The sequence below is a fragment of the Entelurus aequoreus genome, linkage group LG17, assembly GCF_033978785.1.
Source record: "Entelurus aequoreus isolate RoL-2023_Sb linkage group LG17, RoL_Eaeq_v1.1, whole genome shotgun sequence".
NCBI lineage: Eukaryota > Metazoa > Chordata > Actinopteri > Syngnathiformes > Syngnathidae > Entelurus > Entelurus aequoreus.
In genome coordinates this window covers 8,639,699-8,665,557 of record NC_084747.1, presented here as the reverse complement: position 1 = coordinate 8,665,557, position 25,859 = coordinate 8,639,699, and the positions used below count along the sequence as shown (strand labels likewise).

Sequence of the window (25,859 nt, the reverse complement as noted above, 5' to 3'; positions counted from 1 at the left end):
TTTCAAAATAAAGGCATTTTAATCTCGTTTTAAAACAATGGTTGGCAAAAGTATCTAACATCAAATAATGGACAACTACAGTTTGAAAATAAAAAATATATATATACAAGCACGTGCACAGACTTTTTCCATGGCTGTTGTTCATGACAGAAAAAGGGCAAACATTGAAGAAAAAAAAATCATACATTTTAAATACTTCAAGAAACAGAAATATTTTTCAACTTACTTAGTTGTTTTAGTTAAAAACCTTTATAAAGTCAAATGATTACTCTGAATAAAGAAGAAAAGCACTAAGAGTGTAGATCTCCACCAGGACCAATCCTATTGTTCACGTGCTACTAAATTGTGTGCCATCTCATGTGTATCGTGTGCTGCTATGACAATAAACTTCCATGAATCCTGTAAAACACCAGACAGTTAGTGGAGCTCCGTTCGATACACGGCAACACAGGAAAGTTATTTTTTGTAAAACGGGCGTTTATTGACTCCTTCTTGCTGTACACACCATCCACGCCAACACGCCGTGAGAACTTACAAAATACAGTACAATACAGTACATCAGACTTTGATTTCACATCAATAAACACTCAGAAAGAAATTAAATGACAAAAATACAATACCTCGTTGGCTGCTTTTAACAAAAAGAGGTTCTAATAATCACTTGCCTGAAGTGTTGCACAAATCATGGAATACACTTCAATGTTTGGAGGAGCTGAAGACAACGTGCTCAAGCACCCTCCCCTCTTGCATGTTCTGCCTTGTTTACAGTCCGTGGGGTCGCAACATCACAACAATCCTTCCGCTTTGCAACACAATTAACACAATCCATTTACATTTTGCTCAGGAGATTTTACAATCACACATTTTCTAATAATATTTTATAAATCTGCATAATTAACTTATTTATTAATATTTATCTATTTATGACACATATTTAAAGCATGCAAACTCTCTCAGCAACAGCTTCACTCCCACCAAATCAAACATTGACCTGAAATGTGGGATTTTTCCTTTTTATCAAAACCAGTTTCAAATAGAGATGGCCGTTAATATCGAACTGCCGATATTATCGGCCGATAAATGCTTTAAAATGTAGTATTGGAAATTATCGGTATCGGTTTCAAAAAGTAAAATGTATGACTTTTTAAAACTCCGCTGTAAGGAGCGGTACACGGACGTAGGGAGAAGTACAGAGCAGTTGCGTCTCCCAGTCAGCAGCCCCTCCCCTCTCCCCTCTCCCACACACAACACAGGAGTTGACAACTGCAGCATGAGAGGTTTACAGGCGACGCTTGATGACCTCATCAAACCGCCGCGAGCGGAGCATAACAACAACAAGAGTGTGTTGTTGCCGGTGCTGTAGCCGTGGCTAACAAGTGAGCTCGCACTGTGGCACAGGTGGCACGGGGGTGAGTGCATGTGCCTCACAATTTGAAGGTCCTGAATAGTCCTGAGTTCAATCCCGGGCTCGAGATCTTTCTGTGTGAAGTTTGCATGTTCTCCCCGTGACTGCGTGGGTTCCCTCCGGGTACTCCGGCTTCCTCCCACCTCCAAAGACATGCACCTGGGGATAGGTTGATTGGCAACACTAAATGGTCCGTAGTGTGTGAATGTGAGTGTGAATGTTGTCTATCTGTGTTGGCCCTGCGCTGAGGTGGCGACTTATCCAGGGTGTACACCGCCTTCCGCTCGAATGCAGCTGAGATAGGCTCCAGCTCCCCCCGTGACCCCAAAAGGGACAAGCGGTAGAAAATTGATGGATGGATGGATAGCTCCGAGTTACAGAACCGCTTTATTATGAAGCCGGCTGTGGCGCGTTCTTTCAGACGTCACTTCCTGTGTGGGGCGGGCTTTCCGACGTCACTTCCTGTTTGGGGCGCGATCCTTCTGGCGTCACTTCCTCTCCGAACTCAGTTTCTAAACGATCAATGAGTCCATACAAAGCTAAGAGCCGGAGATTCAAGAAATACAAGGCGCACTTACCCGTGTAAAATAATTGTCCGAGGAGGGGATGTCACGGCCCGGACACACACCAGTGCGCAATCATCTGTGAGCTGCGCTGAGCGCACCTCCAAGAGCGCTCGCGCGCGCATAACCCCAGCTGCTTTCCACTGCACTGATGAGGGGGACGCCTACTTAAACCACCGCTACCAGAGATCCAGTGCCAGAACGTAGCGACCTGTACATCGTACCGTAAGCTCGTCTCAAGCTCCCTAGTTGCCTTTTTCAAAGCCTGATCTCTGTGTTTTCCCTGCGTAATTGTCCTGTCCTTCCTCACCTCGCAGTTCCTTGTGTGCGTCCCTGAGTCAAGCTGTGTGTCTTGTGCTCCTGGATCCTCCCTGTCTTCCTCGTGCTTCCTGGTTCTCCACTCCTTGCTTGCCCCCGGACAACCCTGCCTGTCTAGCCCTTGTCTGACAGCACTGCTCCTCTCAACACACCTCCAACATTTACAGTAAAACACATAGTCTGACACCCATTTCCTGTTGGTTACACACACATTATATTGTATATTATATATAGTTATATAATATGATATTATATATTCAATAATATAATTGATATATATATATATATATATTCCTTTAATAAAGACTGTGTACCTCTTGCTTGGTATACTTACTCGCCCGGGAACAAACTATTTGCTTGCCTAACAGAATTGAAATTGCGACATCCAGTGGACACATTTAGAACAGCCGTTTCGGTCATAACAAAATGCAGCTGACTTTTACTCTTAACAAACTAATCTCACGGGCCAGATTGAACCTGTTATGCCCGAATGTCGAGGGAGGTGGGGGTTGGGTTGTGGGGGTTAATTGTTCATATGTCTCTGATTTGCACATCAATCAGTTTGAGGAGTAAAAATTGGCACTTTTTGGGATTAATTAATTGAGAAGTTTATTGACATCTTAAAGAATTGAATCCATGTAATTATTTAACAAGGCAAATGGATGGCACAAAAAGCCAAAAGGTTTGTTTCCATTGTGGTCCATTGTGGGAACTGTTACCCAGCATCACTTATGCGTCAACGTCAGTTTTGATACATCTCAACTTTGCCGTGAAAAAGGGTGTAGTGCAGGTTTTTGAGCGTGCACGAACTTGACACTTGAGGCCCCAGGTCCCTGGACTGAAGAAGGAGTAACCAAGCACTTGAAGCATCATCTATCTTACTGTCCAGGAAGGTTTCAGATACAGAGAAGACATGGGGTCATGAGTGGATAAGATTATGCTCCAAATAATCCAAGTGTGTAGGAATACCTCAGATATTTGTGAAAGAAGCAGTGAGGAGGTCCTGGGTAGGGTGGATGTCGCCACATATGAGCAACATACCACAAACTAAACAGCTAATTGGTTATTTTCCCTTGTGTGTTTTTATGTGTTTAACTACGTCTTCATTGTGCGAGAACCTTTTACAGCACACTGAACAACTAAATGGTTTTCCTCCAGCGTGTGTTCTCATGTGTCGCCACAAAGAGTTCTTATGAGAAAAGCTTTTGCCACAAACTGAACAGTTAAATGGTTTTTCACCTGTGTGTGTTCTCATGTGTTGAGTCAAAGAGCCATTTAGAGAAAAGCTGTTGCCACAAACTGAACAATTAAATGGTTTTTCACCTGTGTGTGTTATCATGTGTTGAGTCAAATGGCTATTTCGACAAAAGCTTTTGCCACAAACTGAACAAATAAATGGTTTTTCACCTGTGTGTGTTCTCATGTGTTTAGTCAAATCCCTATTTTGAGAAAAACTTTTGCCACAAACTGAACAATTAAATGGTTTTTCACCTGTGTGTGTTCTCATGTGTTGAGTCAAATAGCAATTTAGAGAAAGGCTTTTACCACAAACTGAACAATTAAATGGTTTTTCACCTGTGTGTGTTCTCATGTGTTGAGTCAAATAGCTATTTCGGCAAAAGCTTTTGTCACAAACTGAACAATTAAATGGTTTTTCACCTGTGTGTGTTGTCATGTGTTTAGTCAAACGCCAATTTTGAGAAAAGCTTTTGCCACAAACTAAACAATTAAATGGTTTTTCACCTGTGTGCGTTATCATGTGTTCAGTCAAAAAGCTATTTCGAGAAAAGCTTTTGTCACAAACTGAACAATTAAATGGTTTTTCACCTGTGTGTGTTCTCATATGTTGAGTCAATGATCCACTTTGAGAAAAGCTTTTGTCACAAACTGAACAATTAAATGGTTTTTCACCTGTGTGTGTTCTCATGTGTTGAGTCAAAGAGCTATTTTGAGGAAAGCTTTTGCCACAAACTGAACAACAGAATGGTTTTTCACCGGTGTGTGTTCTCTTGTGTAGAGTCAAACTGCTCTTTTTAGTAAAACTTTGACCACAAATTGAACAGCTCAAACATGTTTTACCTCTCTTCTTTGTAGAGCATTCAGAGTTTTTGTTGTCAGTGTGTGTCCTCATATCACCTTCACAGTCTGTATCGCTGCTCAAAGTTACTTCAACCTCGTTTTCAGCCTCACTATCTGATAGTGGAGCTAAGAGGTTGTCTACTTGTGGTTTCTCTTCATCATCTTCAGTCTTCACAGAGAGAATACTCAGTGGAAACTTGGTGTAATCAGCTTCCTCTCGTCCTAGAAGACACTCTCCCTCCTGAGTGATGCAGAGTTCCTCCTCTTCCTTTTTAATGCAGGGTGGTTGTGGAGTCTCCTGCTTCAAAGTGGAGCTCCCCCCTAACTGAGGGGAAACTTCTTCTGGATTACCGATCAGCTGCTGGGCGTCTGCAAGACACAAACAACAAAAACACACTTTCTTCTATGTACTGTATGTGTGTGTAGTAGGGTTGTACAGTATACTGCTAGTAATAAAGTATCGTGGTATTAATCAATTGAAATCGGTACTATACCACCTTTGAAAAGTACCGGTACCGTTCTTTCATCTGAATGCAGCTGGATGATGACGTCATCCAGGTAGGCAGCCGCGTATGCAGCGATGGGTCGCAGCACCCGGTCCATGAGGCGCTGGAACGTGGCGGGCGCACTGAACAAGCCAAACGGAAGTGTCACAAATTGGTACAAACCTTCCGGAGTGGAAAAGGCCGTTTTTTCCTTAGACTCTGGTGACAAGTGAATCTGCCAGTAGCCCTTGGTTAAATCCAGTGTCGTGAAAAAACGAGCAGTGCCCAGCCGATCCAGGAGCTCGTCGACCCCAGGCATTGGGTACGCGTCAAAACTTGAAATTTCGTTCACCTTGCGGTAATCCACACAGAACCGCACAGACCCATCCTTCTTCCCTACCAGAACGATGGGGCTGCACCACGCACTGTGGGATTCTTCTATTACTCCCAATTCCAGCATGGATTTTAATTCCTCCCGAACTACTTTGCGTTTGTGTTCGGGGAGCCTATAGGGCCGAGACCGCACCGTAACACCCGGGCTGGTCTCTATATGATGCTGGGTGAGGTTCGTGCGCCCGGGCCGAGTGGAGAACACATCAGAAAAGCGCCGCTGCAGCTTAGCAACATCCGCTCTCTGCGCTAACGTGAGCTGATCGTCACAGAGGAGGGGAAAATTGTTGGCCGTCCGCGTTGGGATCGCCTCCAGGAACTGCTCGCGGATGATGTGGTCCAGCAGCCGGTCATCTCCTTCTCCTGGCTGCAGCCAGCGCGTCGCCGCGCCCTTGAGCCGCTGGCCAAAGGTGAATGGCCGGTCCTCCTCCCCCAGACGCATTGGCCGGAATGGGCGCCGGTACTCTTCAGCGGTGCCTCCCGTCCGGTCCAGCACCGCCTTCCTCAGGTCCGCGAAGCGCATTGTGGAGGTCGCCAGCAGTCTGAGCGCCGCACGCTGCGCCTCCCCCGTCAGGAGCGGCAAGAGCCGCACCCCCCACTCTTACTCCGGCCACGCACATGCTCTGTCCAAAAAGGCATGGGGGTCCTCTTCCTCCCCCATGCGGTGTATGGTGACGCCCGTCGGTGTTGGCCGTGCCCCGCCCATTTGGTCCGCCAACGCCTGCAGGACCTGGCACTGTTGGCGGCTGCTCGCTGTCACCTCTGCGAGCACGCCTGCGAGAGCCGTCAGGGGGTCGACTTCCCCCGCCTCCGATGGTCCAGCCAGATTGGGCGCCAAATTGTAGAGGTCTTGCTCTACCGGGTTCTCTGGACCACCCAAGATGGACATTACAGCCGTGTCCATCTTTGCGTACAATGATTTATTTTTCAATAATTGGTGCTTTACAGCCATGTGTCAGTTTCTCCACCATCAACAACCTTTCTCCTTCCCGACCGCTGCCTTTTAAAGAGCGGCAGGTCATCAGACAAGCACTCACAGCCGTGTCATCTACGCACCTGCCGCTAATCTCGAAGCCGGTCCTGACACGCCCCGCTTCTCCGCAGGCCCGCATGCCACGCCCCACCACACTCATTTACGATTTCAATTTGGGTACCATCAATACTTATTTTCTGTTCATACGTTATGTTGCGATTTCCAAACATCACTATCTAAGTTTTATTTATATTCAAAGATAATTTATGTGTCCATCCATTTTTTAAATATGTTTAGTTCTGTGTTTACTGTATTTATGAGCTCATTATAGTCATCACTACTGTAGAATATATTTGTGTCGTCTGCAAATAGTATACATTTCAGTACTTTGGATGTATTAAACATATCATTAATATATACATTAAACAGTTTTGGCCCCAACACGGACCCTTGGGGGACACCACAAGCAATGCCAAGAGTATCAGATAAACATTGACCCATTTTAACAAACTGTACCCTCCCTGTTAAATAACTTTTTAACCAGTTACCAGCCAGTCCTCTAATTCCATATCTTCCCATTTTATCTAGTAGAATTGAATGATTAATGGTATCAAAGGCTTTCTTTCGAATAATAAAAATACCAACTGCATATCTTTTATGCTCCAGTGCATTAGTCATTTCTTCAATGGCTTCAGTTATCGCCATTGAGGTTGTTCGTTTGGACCTAAAGCCATACTGACCGTCATTGATTATATGATGCTTCTCAAGAAAAGATTTAAGTCAAGAGTTAAATAGTTTCTCTAAGATTTTTGAGAAGTGAGGCAAAAGAGAGATTGGTCTGTAATTGGTGAAAGCGTGTTTGCTGTCACTTTTGAAGAGCGGAGTTACTTTAGCCATTTTCATTTGACTTGGAAAGCAGCCAGTCTGGAATGATAGGTTACATATATAAGTTAAAGGTTTTACAATATTCAGTATAACTTTTTGAACCAATATCATGTTGATATCATGGCAGTCAGTGGAGCAATTACTTTTACACTTCCACACAATGTTTGTCACTTCCTGCTCATTTGTAGCTGAGAGGAAGAATGACGAAGATTTCTGTTCAATAGTTGATTTTGTAACTGTCTGTCTGTCTGGGATATCAACAGTCAATTTAGGACCAACATTTACAAAAAAACTATTGAACTTATTCACTACACTACTCATATTATAATCTTCACCGTTTTAATCAATAAAGTAATCAGGATATGTCAACTTTGAATATCCTTGTTTGATTAGACTATTCAAAACATCCCAAGTTCCTTTTATATTGTTTTTGTTTTCATATAGTTTTTTTGATAATATAACCATTTGCTTGTTCTTATAATGGGACTTTATTATAGAAACAAGTCTTGCTTTTATTTTACTGTGAAACAGAAATTGGTGGAAACAACCTTCTTACCTGTTATTGACTATGGAGATGTGTTGTACATGAATGCTACGGCTGGTTGTCTCCACAAGCTGGAGAGTGTGTACCACGGTGCACTGAGATTTATCACCAACTGCGCTCCCCTTACTCACCATTGCGTATTATACTCAATGGTTAACTGGACATCATTATGTGCTCGACGCCTCAATCATTGGTATGTTTTCATCTACAAAACCATTCTGGGTATCACTCCATCTTATCTGTCTTGTCTTTTAACAAAGAAACAAGGAAGTCACAATCTTCGTTGAATGAATGTTCTGCAATTTGTCGTCCCCAAAGTAAGAACTGAACTGGGCAAGAAAGCATTTAGGTTTTCAGCAGCGAAGGCTTGGAATAACCTACAATCCAATATTAAACTTCAAACCCTTGTTACGTTGAATGAGTTTAAAGCTTCTGTGAAAGGATTGCAGTCTACCTTGTCTGTATGCACATGTGTTATGTGAGCAAGTTTTAATGTCGTAAATGTGATGTTTTATGTATTTGTTTACTGTTTTTAATGTAACCTTGCTGCTGCCCTCTTGGCCAGGTCTCCCTTGGAAAAGAGATCTTTGATCTCATGGGATTTTACCTGGTTAAATAAAGGCTAATAAATAATAAATAATATCAGTTAATGTATTTTTGTACTTCTTGTATCGTTGTTCGACTTCTTTTGTTTTTCTTTTGATGGAAAGTTTGTTTTTCTTTTTACAGGCATTAATTATCCCTTTTGTTATCCAAGGGCTATTTTTATTTTTTCCTTTTATAAAACATTCTTTCACGGGGCAATTTTTATTATGCAGGGAAGTAACGATGTCTAAAAAATTACAATAAGCACTGTCCACATTTGGTTCTCTGTATACTGAAGTCCAATCCTGAACTGCTAAACTATTGTTTAGGGCACAGATTGTTTCCTCAGTTGTTATTCGTTTAGAGATTTTTGCCATAGTGTCTTTGGTTTTCTTGAGATGACAGTCATATAAAGTAAAAACAGGTAAATGGTCAGTGATATCACATATAAATAGGCCACCGGTGACTTGATTTCCCATAATGTTAGTAAAAATGTTGTCAATGATTGTGGCACTATGTGTTGTTATTCTGCTTGGTTTGGTTATGGTTGGATATAGAGACAATCTGTACATTGTGTCAATGAAGTCATCAACATGTTTTTGCTTGGTTGAGTTCAACAAATCAATGTTAAAATCACCACAGATAAATATGGTTTTATGGTTCAGAGGAAAATAGTTTACCCATCCACTCATTGAAAGTTTCTATGCTTGAACCAGGTGCCCGATATACACAGCTCATGAAAATATGTGTCTTTTTGTCATTTAGGATTTCCACTGTTAAACATTCAAATAATCCATCGACTGCTATGGTCATGTTTGTTAAAACTTTAAATGTAACAGATTTATGAATGTACAATGCGACCCCTCCTCCTATTTTATTTATTCTGTTTATGTATCTTAATTCATAGTCATTCAGACTAAAATCAATACCTTTATCATTGTTGAACCAGGTTTCAGTGATTACAACAATGGTAAATGGATGACTAAATTCTTTCAAGTAATCCTTGATAGCCTCAAAGTTAGTGTACATGCTTCCACTATTGAAATGTATTATTGACAGACTAGCTTCTGATTTTACACTGCTTCCATATTGTTCACAGGTAAAATAATTACAGTTTTTTACAATCGCAGAGAAAAAAAATATTATCAGGGTCTATCTCCATATGTTTCTGTTGTTTGATTGATTGATTGAGACTTTTATTAGTAGGTTGCACAGTGAAGTACATATTCCGTACAATTGACCACTAAATGGTAATACCCGAATAAGTTTTTCAACTTGTTTAAGTCGGGGTCCACTTAAATTGATTCATGATACAGATATATACTATCATATATACTATCATCATAATACAGTCATAACACAAGATAATCACAATGAATTATTTACATTATTTACAATCAGGGGTGTGGAGGGGGGGGAGGGGGGGTTAGGATATGGACATCAAGTAGTGGACATAGAGAGAGAGAGAGAGAGATCAGAAGGCATAAGAAAAAGTATCTGCATTTGATTGTTTACATTTGATTGTTAGCAATCCGGGGAGGGTGTTAGTTTAGGGTTGTAGCTGCCTGGAGGTGAACTTTTATTGCGGTTTTGAAGGAGGATAGAGATGCCCTTTCTTTTATACCTGTTGGGAGCGCATTCCACATTGATGTGGCATAGAAAGAGAATGAGTTAAGACCTTTGTTAGTTCGGAATTTGGGTTTAACGTGGTTAGTGGAGCTCCCCCTGGTGTTGTGGTTATGGCGGTCATTTACGTTAAGGAAGTAGTTTGACATGTACTTCGGTATCAAGGAGGTGTAGCGGATTTTATAGACTAGGCTCAGTGCTAGTTGTTTAACTCTGTCCTCCACCTTGAGCCAGCCCACTTTAGAGAAGTGGGTAGGAGTGAGGTGGGATCTGGGTTGGAGGTCTAGCAGTAACCTGACTAGCTTGTTCTGAGATGTTTGGAGTTTAGATTTGAGGGTTTTGGAGGTGCTAGGTTACCAGGAGGTGCATGCGTAATCGAAAAAGGGTTGAACGAGAGTTCCCGCCAGAATCCTCAAGGTGCTTTTGTTGACCAGAGAGGAGATTCTGTAGAGAAATCTCGTTCGTTGGTTAACCTTTTTGATTACCTTGGTTGCCATTTTATCACAGGAAAGGTTAGCCTCTAGAATGGAACCTAGGTAGGTGACCTCATCTTTCCTGGTGATAACAATGTCACCCACTTTTATGGTGAAGTCATTGACTTTCTTGAGGTTGATGTGGGACCCAAACAGGATGGATTCTGTTTTACCCAAGTGTTGTGGCGTGCTCTTGATACTCACACATGTCCAGTTCTTTTTGTTGATGTCGTAGGATCTTCTGTAACATGTCCATATCAATACTTGGTGTGGTCTGTGTTCTTGGTGTGGGTAGCATTGAGATGATGTAAAGGTCACAAAGCTACATTGATACCAAGTACTGCATCAATGTCAATACTTATCAAGATCTTCTATGTTCCTTATCACCAAGACTTTTGCTTCCTCCGGCGTCCCATTTAGTGTGATGAAGATCTTACAGTTCATTACCCAGGTTTGTTGAATCTTGCTTCGCCTTTTAAGTTGTCGTGCGATGTCAGCATTTTTCCTGGTCAAATGTTTATTTATGAAAACATCTGTACCTTTGTACATATATATATATATATATATATATATATATATATATATATATATATATATATATATATATATATATATATATATATATATATATATATATATATATATATATATATATATATATATATATATATATATATATATATATATATTTATCTGTGGTGATTTGTTAAAGTCAACCAAGCAAAAACATGTTGATGACTTCATTGACACAATGTACAGCTTGTCTCTATATCCAACCATAACCAAACCAAGCAGAATAACAACACATAGTGCCGCAATCATCCACAACATTTTTACTAACATTATGGGAAATCAAGTCACCGGTGGCCTATTTATATGTGATATCACTGACCATTTACCTGTCTTTACTTTATATGACTGTCATCTCAAGAAAACCAAAGACACTTTGACAAAAAATCTCTAAACGATTAACAACTGAGGAAACAATCTGTGCCCTAAACAATAGTTTAGCAGTTCAGGATTGGACTTCAGTATACAGAGAACCAAATTTGGACAGTGCTTATTGTAATTTTTTAGACATCGTTACTTCCCTGCATAATAAACATTGCCCCGTGAAAGAATATTTTATAAAAGGAAAAAATAAAAATAGCCCTTGGATCCCAAAAGGGATGATAAATGGCTGTAAAAAGAAAAACAATCTCTACGAACTTTTCATCAAAATAAAAACAAAAGAAGTCGAACAACGATACAAGAAGTACAAAAATAAATTAACTGATATAAGAACAAGAAAACGGTTATATTATAAAAAAAAAACTATATGAAAACAAAAACAATATCAAAGGAACTTGGGATGTTTGGAATAGTCTAATCAAAGAAGGATATTTAAAGTTGACATATCCTGATTACTTTATTGATGAAAACGGTGAAGATTGTAATATGAGTAATGTAGTGAATAAGTTCAATAGTTTTTTTGTAAATGTTGGTCCTAAATTGACTGTTGATATCCCAGACAGACAGACAGACAGTTACAAAATCAACTATTGAACAGAAATCTTCGTCATTCTTCCTCTCAGCTACAAATGAGCAGGAAGTGACAAACATTGTGCGGAAGTGTAACAGTAAGTGCTCAACTGACTGCCATGATATCAACATGATATTGGTTCAAAAAGTTATACTGAATATTGTAAAACCTTTGACTTATATATGTAACCTATCATTCCAGATTGGCTGCTTTCCAAGTCAAATGAAAATCACTAAGGTAACTCTGCTCTTCAAAAGTGACAGCAAACACGCTTTCACCAATTACAGACCAATCTCTCTTTTGCCTCATTTCTCAAAAATCTTAGAGAAACTATTTAACTCTTGACTTAAATCTTTTCTTGAGAAGCATCTAGGGTTGGGTATCGTTTGAATTCGAACAATTCCGATTCCGATTCTTTGTTTCGATTCCGATTCCTGACGATTCTCGATTCCGATTCTTTTAAGAGGCAGAGTCAAAAAAAAGTTTAGGATATTTTAAATGAGCTAGCTAACCTACAGTCTTTCTGAATGAAATAGTCTGACATTCTCCATCAATTTTAATTCTATTAACTTTTTAAGAACTTTACTATAAATTCCTCACAGGGCTGTTTTCAACTAGAATATAAATATCAAATCTATGAACTTGAATATAAATATTATAAATTATGAATACATTTTCCCAGGGGTACACTTTACTCAAGAGAGCTTTATTTTTGAAAACCTCATGAAAACACATTTACACACACAAGTGTATGATGCTGCAGGAAACCTCATGAAAACACCTTTACACACACAAGTGTATGATGCTGCAGGAAACCTCATGAAAACACCTTTACACATAAGTGTATGATGCTGCAGGAAACCTCATGAAAACACATTTACACACACAAGTGTATGATGCTGCAGGTACTTAAAAATGTTACTGTGCTCCCACTGATGGGCTAACCTGGTGCAGAAAAGCAAATAAACAATAAGAAACAACTTGCAAAACCCAGTCCAGATTAGCAGCAGGTACAGTATAAAATCAGAGACAGTTCTTGTTTAGGAAAATGAGCATATCCGCCTTCTCAGGCAGGATGCGTGAGCGTTCTGGACAGATAAGTGTCTCCTGCTGTGGAAAATACACGTTCGCTGGGTGTGGAAGAAGCTTGAACGCATAAATAGGAGAAAGCGAGATATGACAGCAAAGGATAAGTCTTTTGTTGGTTCCACCGGACCACCACCATGCAGCAGGGTCGTCAGACATAAGTATCGGTGGAACGTCCTGGTACATCTGCAGCTCTCTCTCCACTCGTTTCTTGATGGACATGGAGCTCTGTTATTTCGCGGTTATTTCATTTTTTTTTATAAAGTAAAGCCACACTTTCGACCGCCGACGCCCGCTATCCATGCTTGAGCTTGACTGACTCGCTCGGCTATGCTAACACTTCCGGCGGTGGGCGCTTCTTTGTTGGTGTTCAGCGGCTTCTTCTTCCGGTTCGGCGGACATATTTTTTTCCGGTCGGCGGACTGGGTATCGAAAGTAGGAATCGAAATTTAAACTTTTGAACGATTCCGGGAGAATCGGAAAGTTAGTCCCGGTTCCAATTGATACTCGATACCCAACCCTAGAAGCATCATATAATCAATGACGGTCAGTATGGCTTTAGGTCCAAACGAACAACCTCAATGGCGATAACTGAAGCCATTGAAGAAATTACTAATGCACTGGAGCATAAAAGATATGCAGTTGGTATTTTTATTGATCGAAAGAAAGCCTTTGATACCATTAATTATTCAATTCTACTAGATAAAATGGGAAGATACGGAATTAGTGGGCTGGCTGGTAACTGGTTAAAAAGTTATTTAACAGGGAGGGTACAGTTTGTAAAAATGGGTAAATGTTTATCTTATACTCTTGGCATTGCTTGTGGTGTCCCCCAAGGGTCCGTGTTGGGGCCAACACTGTTTAATGTATACATTAATGATATGTTTAATAGATCCAAAGTACTGAAATGTATACTATTTGCAGACGACACAAATATATTCTACAGTTGTGATGACTACAATGAGCTCATAAATACAGTAAAAAAAGAACTAAGCATAGTGAAAAAATGGATAGACACAAATAAATTATCTTTGAATATAAATAAAACTTAGATAGTGATGTTTGGAAATCGCAACATAACGTCTGAACAGAAAATAAGTATTGATGGTACCCAAATTGAAATCGTAAATGAGAATACATTTTTGGGAGTAATAATTGATAGTAAACTATCATGGAAACCTCATGTCAGACACATTAAAACAAAAATCTCCAAAAGCCTCTCAATTATGATCAAAGCAAAACTATACCTCAATGAAAATGCCCTCCGTACTCCATACTGCACCTTGGTACTCCCATACCTTACATACTGTGTTGAAGTATGGGGGAATACTTACCACAACACAATTCATCCTCTGATCATATTACAGAAAAGAGCAGTGCGGATCATTCACAACAATGGTTATTTAGAACATACTCATAATCTGTTTATGCAATCAAAGTTGCTCAAATTTGATGACCTTGTTAAATATAGTACATTAATAATCTTATATAAAACATTTAACAAATTATTGCCGCCTAATCTACAATGTTTTTTATAAGACGAGTGCAGGCTCATAACTTGAGAGGCTTTGGATATTTCTTATTGCCGAGAACCCAAACCACTCGTAAACGTTTTTGTGTGTCTGTATGCGGAGTAAAACTATGTTTTTGTGTGTCTGTATGCGGAGTAAAACTATGTTGTTGTGTGTCTGTATGCGGAGTAAAACTATGTTGTTGTGTGTCTGTATGCGGAGTAAAACTATGTTTTTGTGTGTCTGTATGCGGAGTAAAACTATGTTGTTGTGTGTCTGTATGCGGAGTAAAACTATGTTTTTGTGTGTCTGTATGCGGAGTAAAACTATGTTGTTGTGTGTCTGTATGCGGAGTAAAACTATGTTTTTGTGTGTCTGTATGCGGGGTAAAACTATGTTGTTGTGTGTCTGTATGCGGAGTAAAACTATGTTTTTGTGTGTCTGTATGCGGAGTAAAACTATGTTTTTGTGTGTCTGTATGCGGAGTAAAACTATGTTTTTGTGTGTCTGTATGCGGAGTAAAACTATGGAACAAACTGGACTTACAACACAAGCAAAGCCAAACTATTAATGGATTTAAACTATTATACACACATGGGGTCTGGTTCAAATATAGAGATGAGGGTCTTTAATTTGACCTGCTGTTGTACTCTGTCTCAAAGTGTTAACATGTGCTCAATGTTTCCTTACCATTATTGCTATGTTGTCTATTACCATTATTGCTATGTTGTCTATTACCATTGTTGCTATGTTGTCTATTACCATTATTGCTATGTTGTCTATTACCATTGTTGCTATGTTGTCTATTACCATTATTGCTATGTTGTCTATTACCATTATTGCTATGTTGTCTATTACCATTGTTGGTATATTCATTATTCCTACATTGTTGATACAAATGATTGTTACAGTGTAATAATTATTGTTACCTGTGGTAATGCCACTATGATACAACATCTGTATTACAATCCTTGAACAAAGTAAGAGTGAAACTCATGTGAATAATCACTGAATGGAGAACTGGTGGTGGGATTAAATAAATTATCTTCTTCCCACTCCCTTTCAGGCAAAACAGGACAATCATGCATTACATACTATACATTACCTTTTGCACTATATTAATTTATATTATGTGTTGTCAACTTTGTACTTTGCTTAAAATAAATAAAAAAATGAAGAAGAAAAAATGAAATGAAAAGATGTTCTGTTAAAATAAAGCCAATATTGGCATTTTTCGTAGTTCCTTTTATTTGGAAAAGTATCTATACATTTAGTACCGGTACTAAATTATTGGTATGGGGACAACCCTAGTGTGTAGTGTTTCATGGCCATTCATTTAGTGCCTTGCCAGAATGATGGATCAATGTTTACATGACTTGTCATAGACTCAGAAAAGTTCAGCTAGAATCACAGAAAGTAGAAAACATCTGCTGCGATGGACACTAGGATACTACAAACTAACAGTGGGGAAAAAGTCAATATTGAAATACATCGCAAAACTAAAAAAGATAATATCTATCTAGGGATGATACTCGAAACCGGTTTTCCCGGTTGTTTGATAAGAAAAGAACCGAGTCCTCGGACTCGAATCCCATTTTGAGAACCGGTACCCGTTATCGAGACCACTATAGTAAAGAAAAAGAGTTGATTCTTTATTCGAATCCCGTCCCGACCAGAAATGCTCCACTGGACATCACAAGAAATGCCGTCACGTAGCTCAGTCATTAGGCGCAGATAGGGAAAGCAGGAAAACAATGGACGGGAAAAAGCGCTCCAAGGTGTAATAAAGTTCAAAACAAAAGGTATAATCCATCGAATAACTTTACTGAGAGATTTGAGCAGGGTAAAACACATGACGGACACTTTTACGACCAACCGGAAACATAGCAACCAGGCTAGCAACGCACCTCCTTTACGGCAGCTGTCGCAACGTTCTTAAGGCAACCGCAGCACATACATATATATACAACATATATCTCCCTTTTTGAACTTTTTCTTTCCTTGTAAACAAAACAAAATCACACTGTATATGTGTTGTCTGTCTAATTATAAATAATGCGGACGAGGCGTGTTGGCTGAGTTCTTGACGTTTACTTTCACAGCGTGGCAACATGCAACACTTTTCGGGGCTACCGCGCATGCTCGTAACTCCTGTTGCATGCTGGGTAGTGTAGTTGTTATATTCTCTAGCTCTTTTTTTAGCTTTAACTTTTCATTTTTTAGCATTGTAACCACATTTGCAAAGAACTTTTCTCTTCATAGAATTTTCTTTCAATAAAGAAATAAAGTGCAAAAATGTCAAAGCATCATAACAAACAGTTATGTCAAATAGCAGCAGAAGTGCACTTTTTGGAGAGCTGTATTATTTTCAGTTTTGTGCCAAGGGACTGATTTTATTTAACACTATATTATTATTTATACACCTATAGTGATCACAGAGACAGGTTGTTTTTGTGTTACTGTATATATTTGTTTCTCTGAAAAATCCCACTTAATATACTTTGGGTAACAACAGTCAATATTTATTTATTTTATTTTATTTTTTTAGGTGGGTAACAGTCAATATTTATTTATTTATTTATTAGATTTTATTTTTTATTATATAATAAAAGTGAGCTTTTGTTAAACCAAATATTGTGTGTTTTTTTCCATATACAACAACCTATCTGGACTCGATAAGAGAATCGATAAGGAATCGGTTCGATAAGAGGATTCGATAATAGGCTCGAACTCGATAATTTCTTATCAAACATCATCCCTATATCTATCTCAAAGAAGTCTATAGATAAGAAGAAGAGGACTTTTTTAGATATTAAATGCAAGAAATGTGATCCATTTTCTGTACAACTGCAGTGATCATTTTATTTACTTTGTTTTTGACACAATTTGTCCAATAAATAATAACTATCATCAAGTATACATTTATACAACATTAATTTTAAGTAGTTTTTTTAATTTTTCAGTGACTTTGTAAAAATGTCAGTAAAACTCCATGTTTTACTGACAATATTACAATAGACTATTGTATCGTGACTCAAGTACCGTGATACATAGTTTATCATGAAGTCCTTTCCAATACCTCGTCTAGGGCTGGACAATTATGGCAAAACATAATAATAATGATTATTTTGAGGGATTTTGGAATCACGATAAATAACTAAATGATTTATTAATTTGAAAACGTAAAAACAGTATCACCAAAACTAAATTTTAAATATAATATAAAAGAACATCCAGATATACATTAGTAACAAATAAATAAGACGTAAAATAAAAATCATAGTAACAATAAATTAAAATGACTATAGCAATATGAAAATCTAATCTAATTCAGGTTTTCTGTTTACATTTTTCTGAATTCCTTTTCTTGAATATTCGTGTCACACCCTGGTGAAAGTTGTCTTTTCGAATTTGGGGCTTTGTTTAATTTCAGGCACATTTTTAACATAAACTATCTGTTATTAAAACATATCATACCATACCACCACCAAAGGAATTCAATACAACTTTTTTAGAAAAACAAGAAGATAAGAACTAGAAATAAATACAAATATTTAAAGAGGCTCAGATGTTTTTAACTTAGACTTAAGACTTATTTTTATTGTCATTCAAATTTGAACTTTACAGTACAACAAAAACACTACCAGCTATCTTATTTGACCATTAGTGTTTGAACAAAGCATACATTTGTTATTTTCTTGTTCTTTATTACCTCCAATCCTCTGCACGTTGATGTAGACATGTGGTCCAGTCTTCTCTTCACATCTCTTACTCTTCCCCAACATCTCTTCTTTCACATCATTATTTTCTTTACACAAGCGCTTGTTTTGCTCTTCCACTTTCTTCATTTGACTTTTGCATTCTTTCATCTCCTCTGATGTGAACTCCACTGCCTTCTTCAAGCTAACAATCATGGCGGCTCTTTCTTTACATTCTTCAACAAGGTCGGCTCATTTAGACTTTAAGGGCTTGGAATAGCTTTCAAATGACAAAACTTCAAGTCACTCACCTTCATCTTTCGTCTTTATCTCCGTTGGTGATTTGCTGGAAGTTGGTGGCGCTGATTCTCTTTCATGTTCTCTTTTAGCGGACGTCGCCATCTTAGCATAGCAGTAGTCGTCCATCTTCTATCACGTCTTCAATCTTCACTTCAGATATCGCTCCAAACTCAATGCACGTTTCGTGGCTTTGGAAAATACCAATTGAGATATTTGTTGCTATATTTGCTGTGAATCAAATGACTTTAAGATCGTGAATTCGAAGAATCTCCGAACAACCATAGCATGCGGTCTTCGTCTTCTTGCTTGGCTTCAAGTACATTTGCGCATGCGCTAGAAGCCAGCAACTTCCGTTTCCTACTCCACAGCAGTAGTTTTTCAAAATAAAGGCATTTTAATCTTGTTTTAAAACAATGGTTAGTAAAAGTATCTAACATCAAATAATGGACAACTACTCTTTGAAAATAAAAAATATATATATACAAGCACGTGCACAGACTTTTTCCATGGCTGTTGTTCAAACCAGAAAAAGGGCAAACATCGAAGAATAAAATCACACATTTTAAATACTACAAAAAACCCAGAAATATTTTTCAACTTACTTAGTTGCTTTAGTTAAAAACATTTAGAAAGTCAAATGATTACTCTGAATAAAGAAGAAAAGCACTAAGAGTGTAGATCTCCACCAGGACCAATCCTATTGTTCACGTGCTACTAAATTGTGTGCCATCTCATGTGTATCGTGTGCTGCTATGACAATAAACTTCCATGAATCCTGTAAAACACCAGACAGTTAGTAATATGGTTTCACATAAAAATGTTGGTGAAACTGCTCATTTCTACCTAGCGATAGGTGGCTCTAACTGTAGTGCTAATCACTCACCAGCAGAAAGCCCTCATCACACTGCTAATCAATAACTACCATCTTAGGCACTTAACATCACTAATCACCAGTTAACAGCTATCATGCTAAATGTCAACTATCTTTGGATGGATGGACAAAGCATGGGCATCAGTGACAACCGAAACCATCCTGTCCGGATTCAGAAAGGCTGGAATTATTGGAACTACAACTGACGATTTCTCTGATGAAGTGACGTACCGATAGAAGAGGAAACGGCGCATTGTCTACCTTTGGAGTTGGCAGAGTTGTTTAGAAGCGACACCGAGAAAGAATATTTCATGGGATTTAGCGATTAGGAGTGACAGATTGTTTGGTAATTGATAGCATGTTCTATATTATAATTGAAGTCATTAGAAAAGAGATTAAAGACAATGCATCTCAGCTACAACTGGGTTCTATTAACACAAATACGACTGTATATACGACGGACACTGCCCTCCAAAATAGTTTCTCTCTCTTTGATGAAATAACATTGGAGGAATTGTTAAAATGTGTAAATGGGACAAAACAAACAACATGTTTACTTGACCCAATTCCTGGGAAACTTATCAAGGAGCTTTTTGTATTATTAGGTCCATCAGTGTTAAATATTATAAACGTATCACTTTCCTCTGGTACTGTTCCTCTAGCATTCAAAAAAGCGGTTATTCATCCTCTACTCAAAAGACCTAACCTCGATCCTGACCTCATGGTGAACTACCGGCCGGTGTCCCACCTTCCGTTTATCTCAAAAATCCTCGAAAAAATTGTCGCACAGCAGCTAAATGAACACTTAGCGTCTAACAATCTCTGTGAACCTTTTCAATCTGGTTTCAGGGCAAATCACTCTACGGAGACAGCCCTCGCAAAAATGACTAATGATCTATTGCTAACGATGGATTCTGATGCGTCATCTATGTTGCTGCTTCTTGATCTTAGCACTGCTTTCGATACTGTTGATCATAATATTTTATTAGAGCGTATCAAAACACGTATTGGGATGTCAGACTTAGCCTTGTCCTGGTTTAACTCTTATCTTACTGACAGGATGCAGTGTGTCTCCCATAACAATGTGACCTCGGACTATGTTAAGGTAACGTGCGGAGTTCCCCAGGGTTCGGTTCTTGGCCCTGCACTCTTTAGAATTTACATGCTGCCGCTAGGCGACATCATACGCAAATACGGTGTTAGCTTTCACTGTTATGCTGATGACACCCAACTCTACATGCCCCTAAAGCTGACCAACACGCCGGATTGTAGTCAGCTGGAGGCGTGTCTTAATGAAATTAAACAATGGATGTCCGCTAACTTTTTGCAACTCAACGCTAAAAAAACGGAAATGCTGATTATCGGTCCTGCTCAACACCGACATCTATTTAATAATACCACCTTAACATTTGACAACCAAACAATTAAACGAGGCGACTCTGTAAAGAATCTGGGTATTATCTTCGACCCAACTCTCTCGTTTGAGTCACACATTAAGAGTGTTACTAAAACGGCCTTCTTTCATCTCCGTAATATCGCTAAAATTCGTTCCATTTTGTCCACAAGCGATGCTGAGATCATTATTCATGCGTTCGTTACGTCTCGTCTCGATTACTGTAACGTTTTATTTTTGGGTCTCCCTATGTCTAGCATTAAAAGATTACAGTTGGTACAAAATGCGGCTGCTAGACTTTTGACAAGAACAAGAAAGTTTGATCATATTACGCCTATACTGGCTCACTTGCACTGGCTTCCTGTGCACCTAAGATGCGACTTTAAGGTTTTACTACTTACGTATAAAATACTACACGGTCAAGCTCCTGCCTATCTCGCCGATTGTATTGTACCATATGTCCCGGCAAGAAATCTGCGTTCAAAGAACTCCGGCTTATTAGTGATTCACAGAGCCCAAAAAAAGTCTGCGGGCTATAGAGCGTTTTCTATTCGGGCTCCAATACTATGGAATGCCCTCCCGGTAAAAGTTAGAGATGCTACCTCAGTAGAAGCATTTAAGTCCCATCTTAAAACTCATTTGTATACTCTAGCCTTTAAATAGACTCCCTTTTTAGACCAGTTGATCTGCCGTTTCTTTTCTTTTCTTTTCTACTCTGCTCCGGGGTGGACCGCTAGCCTGTTCATCGGATGGGGACATCTCTACGCTGCTGACCCGTCTCCGCTCGGGATGGTTCCTGCTGGCCCCACCATGGACTGGACTTTCGCTGATGTGTTGGACTTTCACAATATTATGTCAGACCCACTCGACATCCATTGCTTTCGGTCTCCCCTAGAGGGGGGGGGGGGGGGGGGGGGGGTTACCCACATATGCGGTCCTCTCCAAGGTTTCTCATAGTCATTCACATTGACGTCCCACTGGGGTGAGTTTTCCTTGCCCGTATGTGGGCTCTGTACCGAGGATGTCGTTGTGGCTTGTACAGCCCTTTGAGACACTTGTGATTTAGGGCTATATAAATAAACATTGATTGATTGATATGTTATAGTTATTTGAATGACTCTTACCATAATATATTACGTTAACATACCAGGCACGTTCTCAGTTCCTTATTTATGCTGTTGTTCACTATTTTTTATTTATTTTAAATTGCCTTTCAAATGTCTATTCTTGGTGTTGGATTTTATCAAATACATTTCCCAAAAAAATGCGACTTATACTCTAGTGCGACTTATATATGTTTTTTTCGTTCTTTATTATGCATTTTTGGCAGGTGCGATTTATACTCCGGAGCGAGTTATAATCCGAAAAATACGGTACTTGTATAGTGCTTTTCTACCGTCAAGGTACTCAAAGCGCTTTGACACTATTTCCACATTTACACACACATTCACACACTGATGGCTGGAGCTGCCATGCTAGGCCCTAACCATGACCCATCAGGACCTTGCTCAGGGACACAACGGACGGGACTCGGATGGCGGAAGCTGGGGATTGAACCGGGAACCCTCAAGTTGTTGGCTCAGCCGCTCTACCAACCGAGCCACGCCGTCCCATTCATCCATCTTCTTCTGCTTATCCGTGGTCAGGTCGCGGGGACAGCAGCCTAAGCAGAGAAGCCCAGACTTTCCTCTCCCCAGCCACTTTGTCCAGCTCCTCCCGGGGGATCCCGAAGCGTTCCCAGGGCGAGCCAGGAGACATAGGCTTCCCAACGTGTCCTGGGTCTTCCCCGTGGCCTCCTACCGGTAGGATGTACCCGAAACACCTCCCCAGGGAGGCTTTTGAGTGGCATCCTGACCAGATGCCCGAACCACCTCATCTGGTTCCTCTCCATGTGGCTTTACTTTGAGGTCCTCATGGATGGCAGAGCTTCTCACCCTATCTCTAAGGGAGAGACCCGCCACCCGGCAGAAGAAACTCATTTCGACCGCTTGTACCCGTGATCTTGTCTTTTCGGTCATAACCCAAAGCTCATGACCATAGGTGAGGATGGGAACATAGATCGACCGGTAAATGGAGAGCTTTGCCTTCTGGCTCAACTCCTTCTTCAACACGTCCGCATTACTGAAGACACCGCACCGTGAACAAGACTCAGAGGTACTTGAACTCCTCCCCTTGGGGAAAGATTTCCTCCCCAACCCGGAGATGACACTCCACCCTTTTCCAGGCGAGAACCATGGACTCGGACTTGGAGGTGCTGATTCTCATCCCAGTCGCTTCACACTCGACTGCGAACCGATCCAGTGAGAGCTGAAGATCCTGGCCAGGTGAAGCCATCAGGACCACATCTGCAAAAAGCAGAGACCTAATCCTGCAGCCACCAAACCGGATCCTCTCAACGCCCTGACTGCGCCTACAAATTCTGTCCATAAAAGTTATGAACAGAATGGGTGACCAAGGGCAGCCTTGGCGGAGTCCAACCCTCACTGGAAACGCCATTAATATTATGTGTAGTATATCAATATATGTGTATGTATACATGAATACACACATATGTTGAATACACACATATGTATGGGCTATATATATATATATATATATATATATATATATATATATATATATATATATATATATATATATATATATATATATATATATATATATATATATATATATATATATATATATATATATATATATATATATATATATATATATATATATATATGTGTGTGTGTGTGTGTGTGTGTGTGTGTGTGTGTGTGTGCGTGTGTGTATATTTATATATTTGTAGATGTTACTTTACATGGAATTGGCCAAAAATCTTTTTGCCAAATGTGGCCCTCGAGTTTAGAGACCCCTGCACTGGCCTTTCTAGAGCTTTTCAGCTCTTTAGTATTCAAACCATTACTGCATTTAAACATGTTCTACAACCTGTCACTATTTACACTTCACGCACCCTCTTTATTAACCAGTAGAATTGTCCTTTGTTGCCTTTCTTCCTCTCCACCATGTTATTGCTTGTATGCACTTTGTGTGTGCGTTTTGACACACTCAACATCATGCGCCTCGGCTCTGTAGTCACCGCCGCACAGCAGCATTCAGATGAAAGAACGGTACCGGTACTTTTCAAAGGTGGTATAGTACCAATTTCAATTGATTAGTACCACAATACTTTATTAGTAGCAGTATACTGTACAACCCTACTACACACACATACAGTACATAGAAGAAAGTGTGTTTTTGTTGTTTGTGTCTTGCAGACGTCCAGCAGCTAATCCAGAAGAAGTTTCCCCTCAGTTAGGGGGGAGCTCCACTTTGAAGCAGGAGACTCCACAACCACCCTGCATTAAAAAGGAAGAGGAGGAACTCTGCATCACTCAGGAGGGAGAGTGTCTTCTAGGACGAGAGGAAGCTGATTACACCAAGTTTCCACTGAGTATTCTCTCTGTGAAGACTGAAGATGATGAAGAGAAACCACAAGTAGATAACCTCTTAGCTCCACTATCAGATAGTGAGGCTGAAGACGAGGTTGAAGAACCTTTGAGCAGAGATAAAGACTGTGAAGGTGATATGAGGACTCACACTGACAACAAACACTCTGAATGCTCTACAAAGAAGAGAGGTAAAACATGTTTGAGCTGCTCAGTTTGTGCTGAAAGTTTTGCTAAAAAGAGCCATTTGACTCAACACATGAGAACACACACAGGTGAACAACCATATAAGTGTTCAGTTTGTGGCAAAAGCTTTTTTCAAAATATTATTTTGACTCAACACATGAGAACACACACAGGTAAAAAAACATTTAATTGTTCAGTTTGTGGCAACAGCTTTTCTCAACATGGCTCTTTGACTAAACACATGAGAACACACACATGTGAAAAAACCATTTAACTGTTCAGTTTGTGGTACAAGCTTTTCTCAGAACAGCTATTTGTGTCAACACATGAGAACACACGGTGGAGGAAAAACATTCAGTTGTTCAGTGTGCTGTAAAAGGTTCACACATAATGCAGACGCAGTAAAACACATAAGAACACACAAGGGAAAATAAATATCAATTCCATTAAAAAGTGCCAACTTTTACTCCTCAGACTGATTGATGTGCAAATCAGAGACATATGAACAATTAACCCCCAACACCCACAACCCAACCCCCACCTCCCTCGACATTCGGGCATAACAGGTTCAATCCGGCCCGTGAGATTAGTTTGCAGAGTAAAAGTAAAACTGCTGTTCTAAATGTGTCCACTGGATGTCACTATAGCAATTTTGTTAGGCAAGCAATTAGTTTATACCGGGAAGAGCAAGTATACCAAGCAAAAGGTACACAGTAAAGCGGGGCTGTGACTCCTCCCCCTCCACCCAACGTAAAACAGGAGTAAAATAAGCAATCAGTAACCCCACTTAAAATGCAGCATGAGACACTGCACACTGATATAGTTCTGTGAAAATGATTGTCTTCTGTGCAAATGTAAAGAAAGTGAACAGTGTGTGATTTACTGCAATACTGTCAGTCTTTTAACTTTTTATTTGTGCTTTGTTGAAATTGTTCACACATTCCACAGCTTTTATTTTTCTATCAATACACATTATGTCTAGAAGACAGGAAGTAACTCAACACCCTTGAATAGTTTCTACCTCAGTTTGTATGGTTTGTTGAGTTAGCACAGGATTAATATGTGGAAATAACAAATGAGGTAGTTGATACATAGAATAGTTTTTATTCGTGTTTTATTTTGTTTTTTGTTCAATCCTAGATGGGTTGTGTCTTAAAGTTTAGTAGAAACACTGAGATTAAGTCTAAGTTTTATTTTGTTCTTCAAGGTGTTTTGGAAAATGCACTATTTTTTTTCTCAAAATGTTCAACTAACTTGAAGTATTTTGTCAAGAGGATTATTTGTGATATGTACATTTTCAGAATGTTCTATTTTTTTTGTTCTATTTTTGGCCAAAGTAAAATAAAGAAAACAATCTAAAGTTGTCATAGTCGTATTTTTAAGTTATCATGCCATGATTTTACCCGTCCCGCCCACGTGAAAATAGATTTTCCTCCATGCGGCCCCTGAGCTAAAATGAGTTTGACACCCCTGCTGTAATGTGACTCATGTGAGCAGGTTACTGTATAAACACATTTTGTTATAAGTTATAA

General features: G+C 39.5%; 1 protein-coding gene across 2 annotated transcripts; it reads right to left on the bottom strand.

The window, feature by feature from the left end:
• Nucleotides 1-1,665: 1,665 nt before the first annotated feature.
• LOC133632245 (gastrula zinc finger protein XlCGF57.1-like) lies at nucleotides 1,666-18,754 on the bottom strand. 2 transcript variants are annotated; one of them, XM_062024576.1, is made up of 3 exons: nucleotides 18,455-18,585; nucleotides 4,863-4,993; nucleotides 1,666-4,734 (listed from the first exon to the last, which is right to left on the bottom strand). In XM_062024576.1, the coding sequence occupies exons 2-3, from the start codon at nucleotides 4,966-4,968 to the stop codon at nucleotides 3,350-3,352; spliced, it is 1,491 nt and encodes a 496-aa protein (XP_061880560.1). In that variant the 5' UTR covers nucleotides 4,969-4,993; nucleotides 18,455-18,585; the 3' UTR covers nucleotides 1,666-3,349. The 2 variants fall into 2 exon arrangements, with proteins under 2 accessions (XP_061880560.1, XP_061880559.1); XM_062024575.1 differs by lacking the exon at nucleotides 4,863-4,993 and having other exon boundaries at nucleotides 18,455-18,754.
• Nucleotides 18,755-25,859: the final 7,105 nt, after the last annotated feature.

What these genes read in the sequence shown, in the direction of transcription:
- LOC133632245 (XM_062024575.1), bottom strand. Translation starts at nt 18,569, where the DNA reads ATGGACGACTACTGCTATGCTAAGATGGCGACGTCCGCTAAAAGAGAA. An exon ending in GATAAAGACGAAAGATGAAG is followed by an intron (nt 4,735 to 18,454) that starts GTGAGTGACTTG and finishes TGTGTCTTGCAG; the next exon opens with ACGCCCAGCAGCTGATCGGT.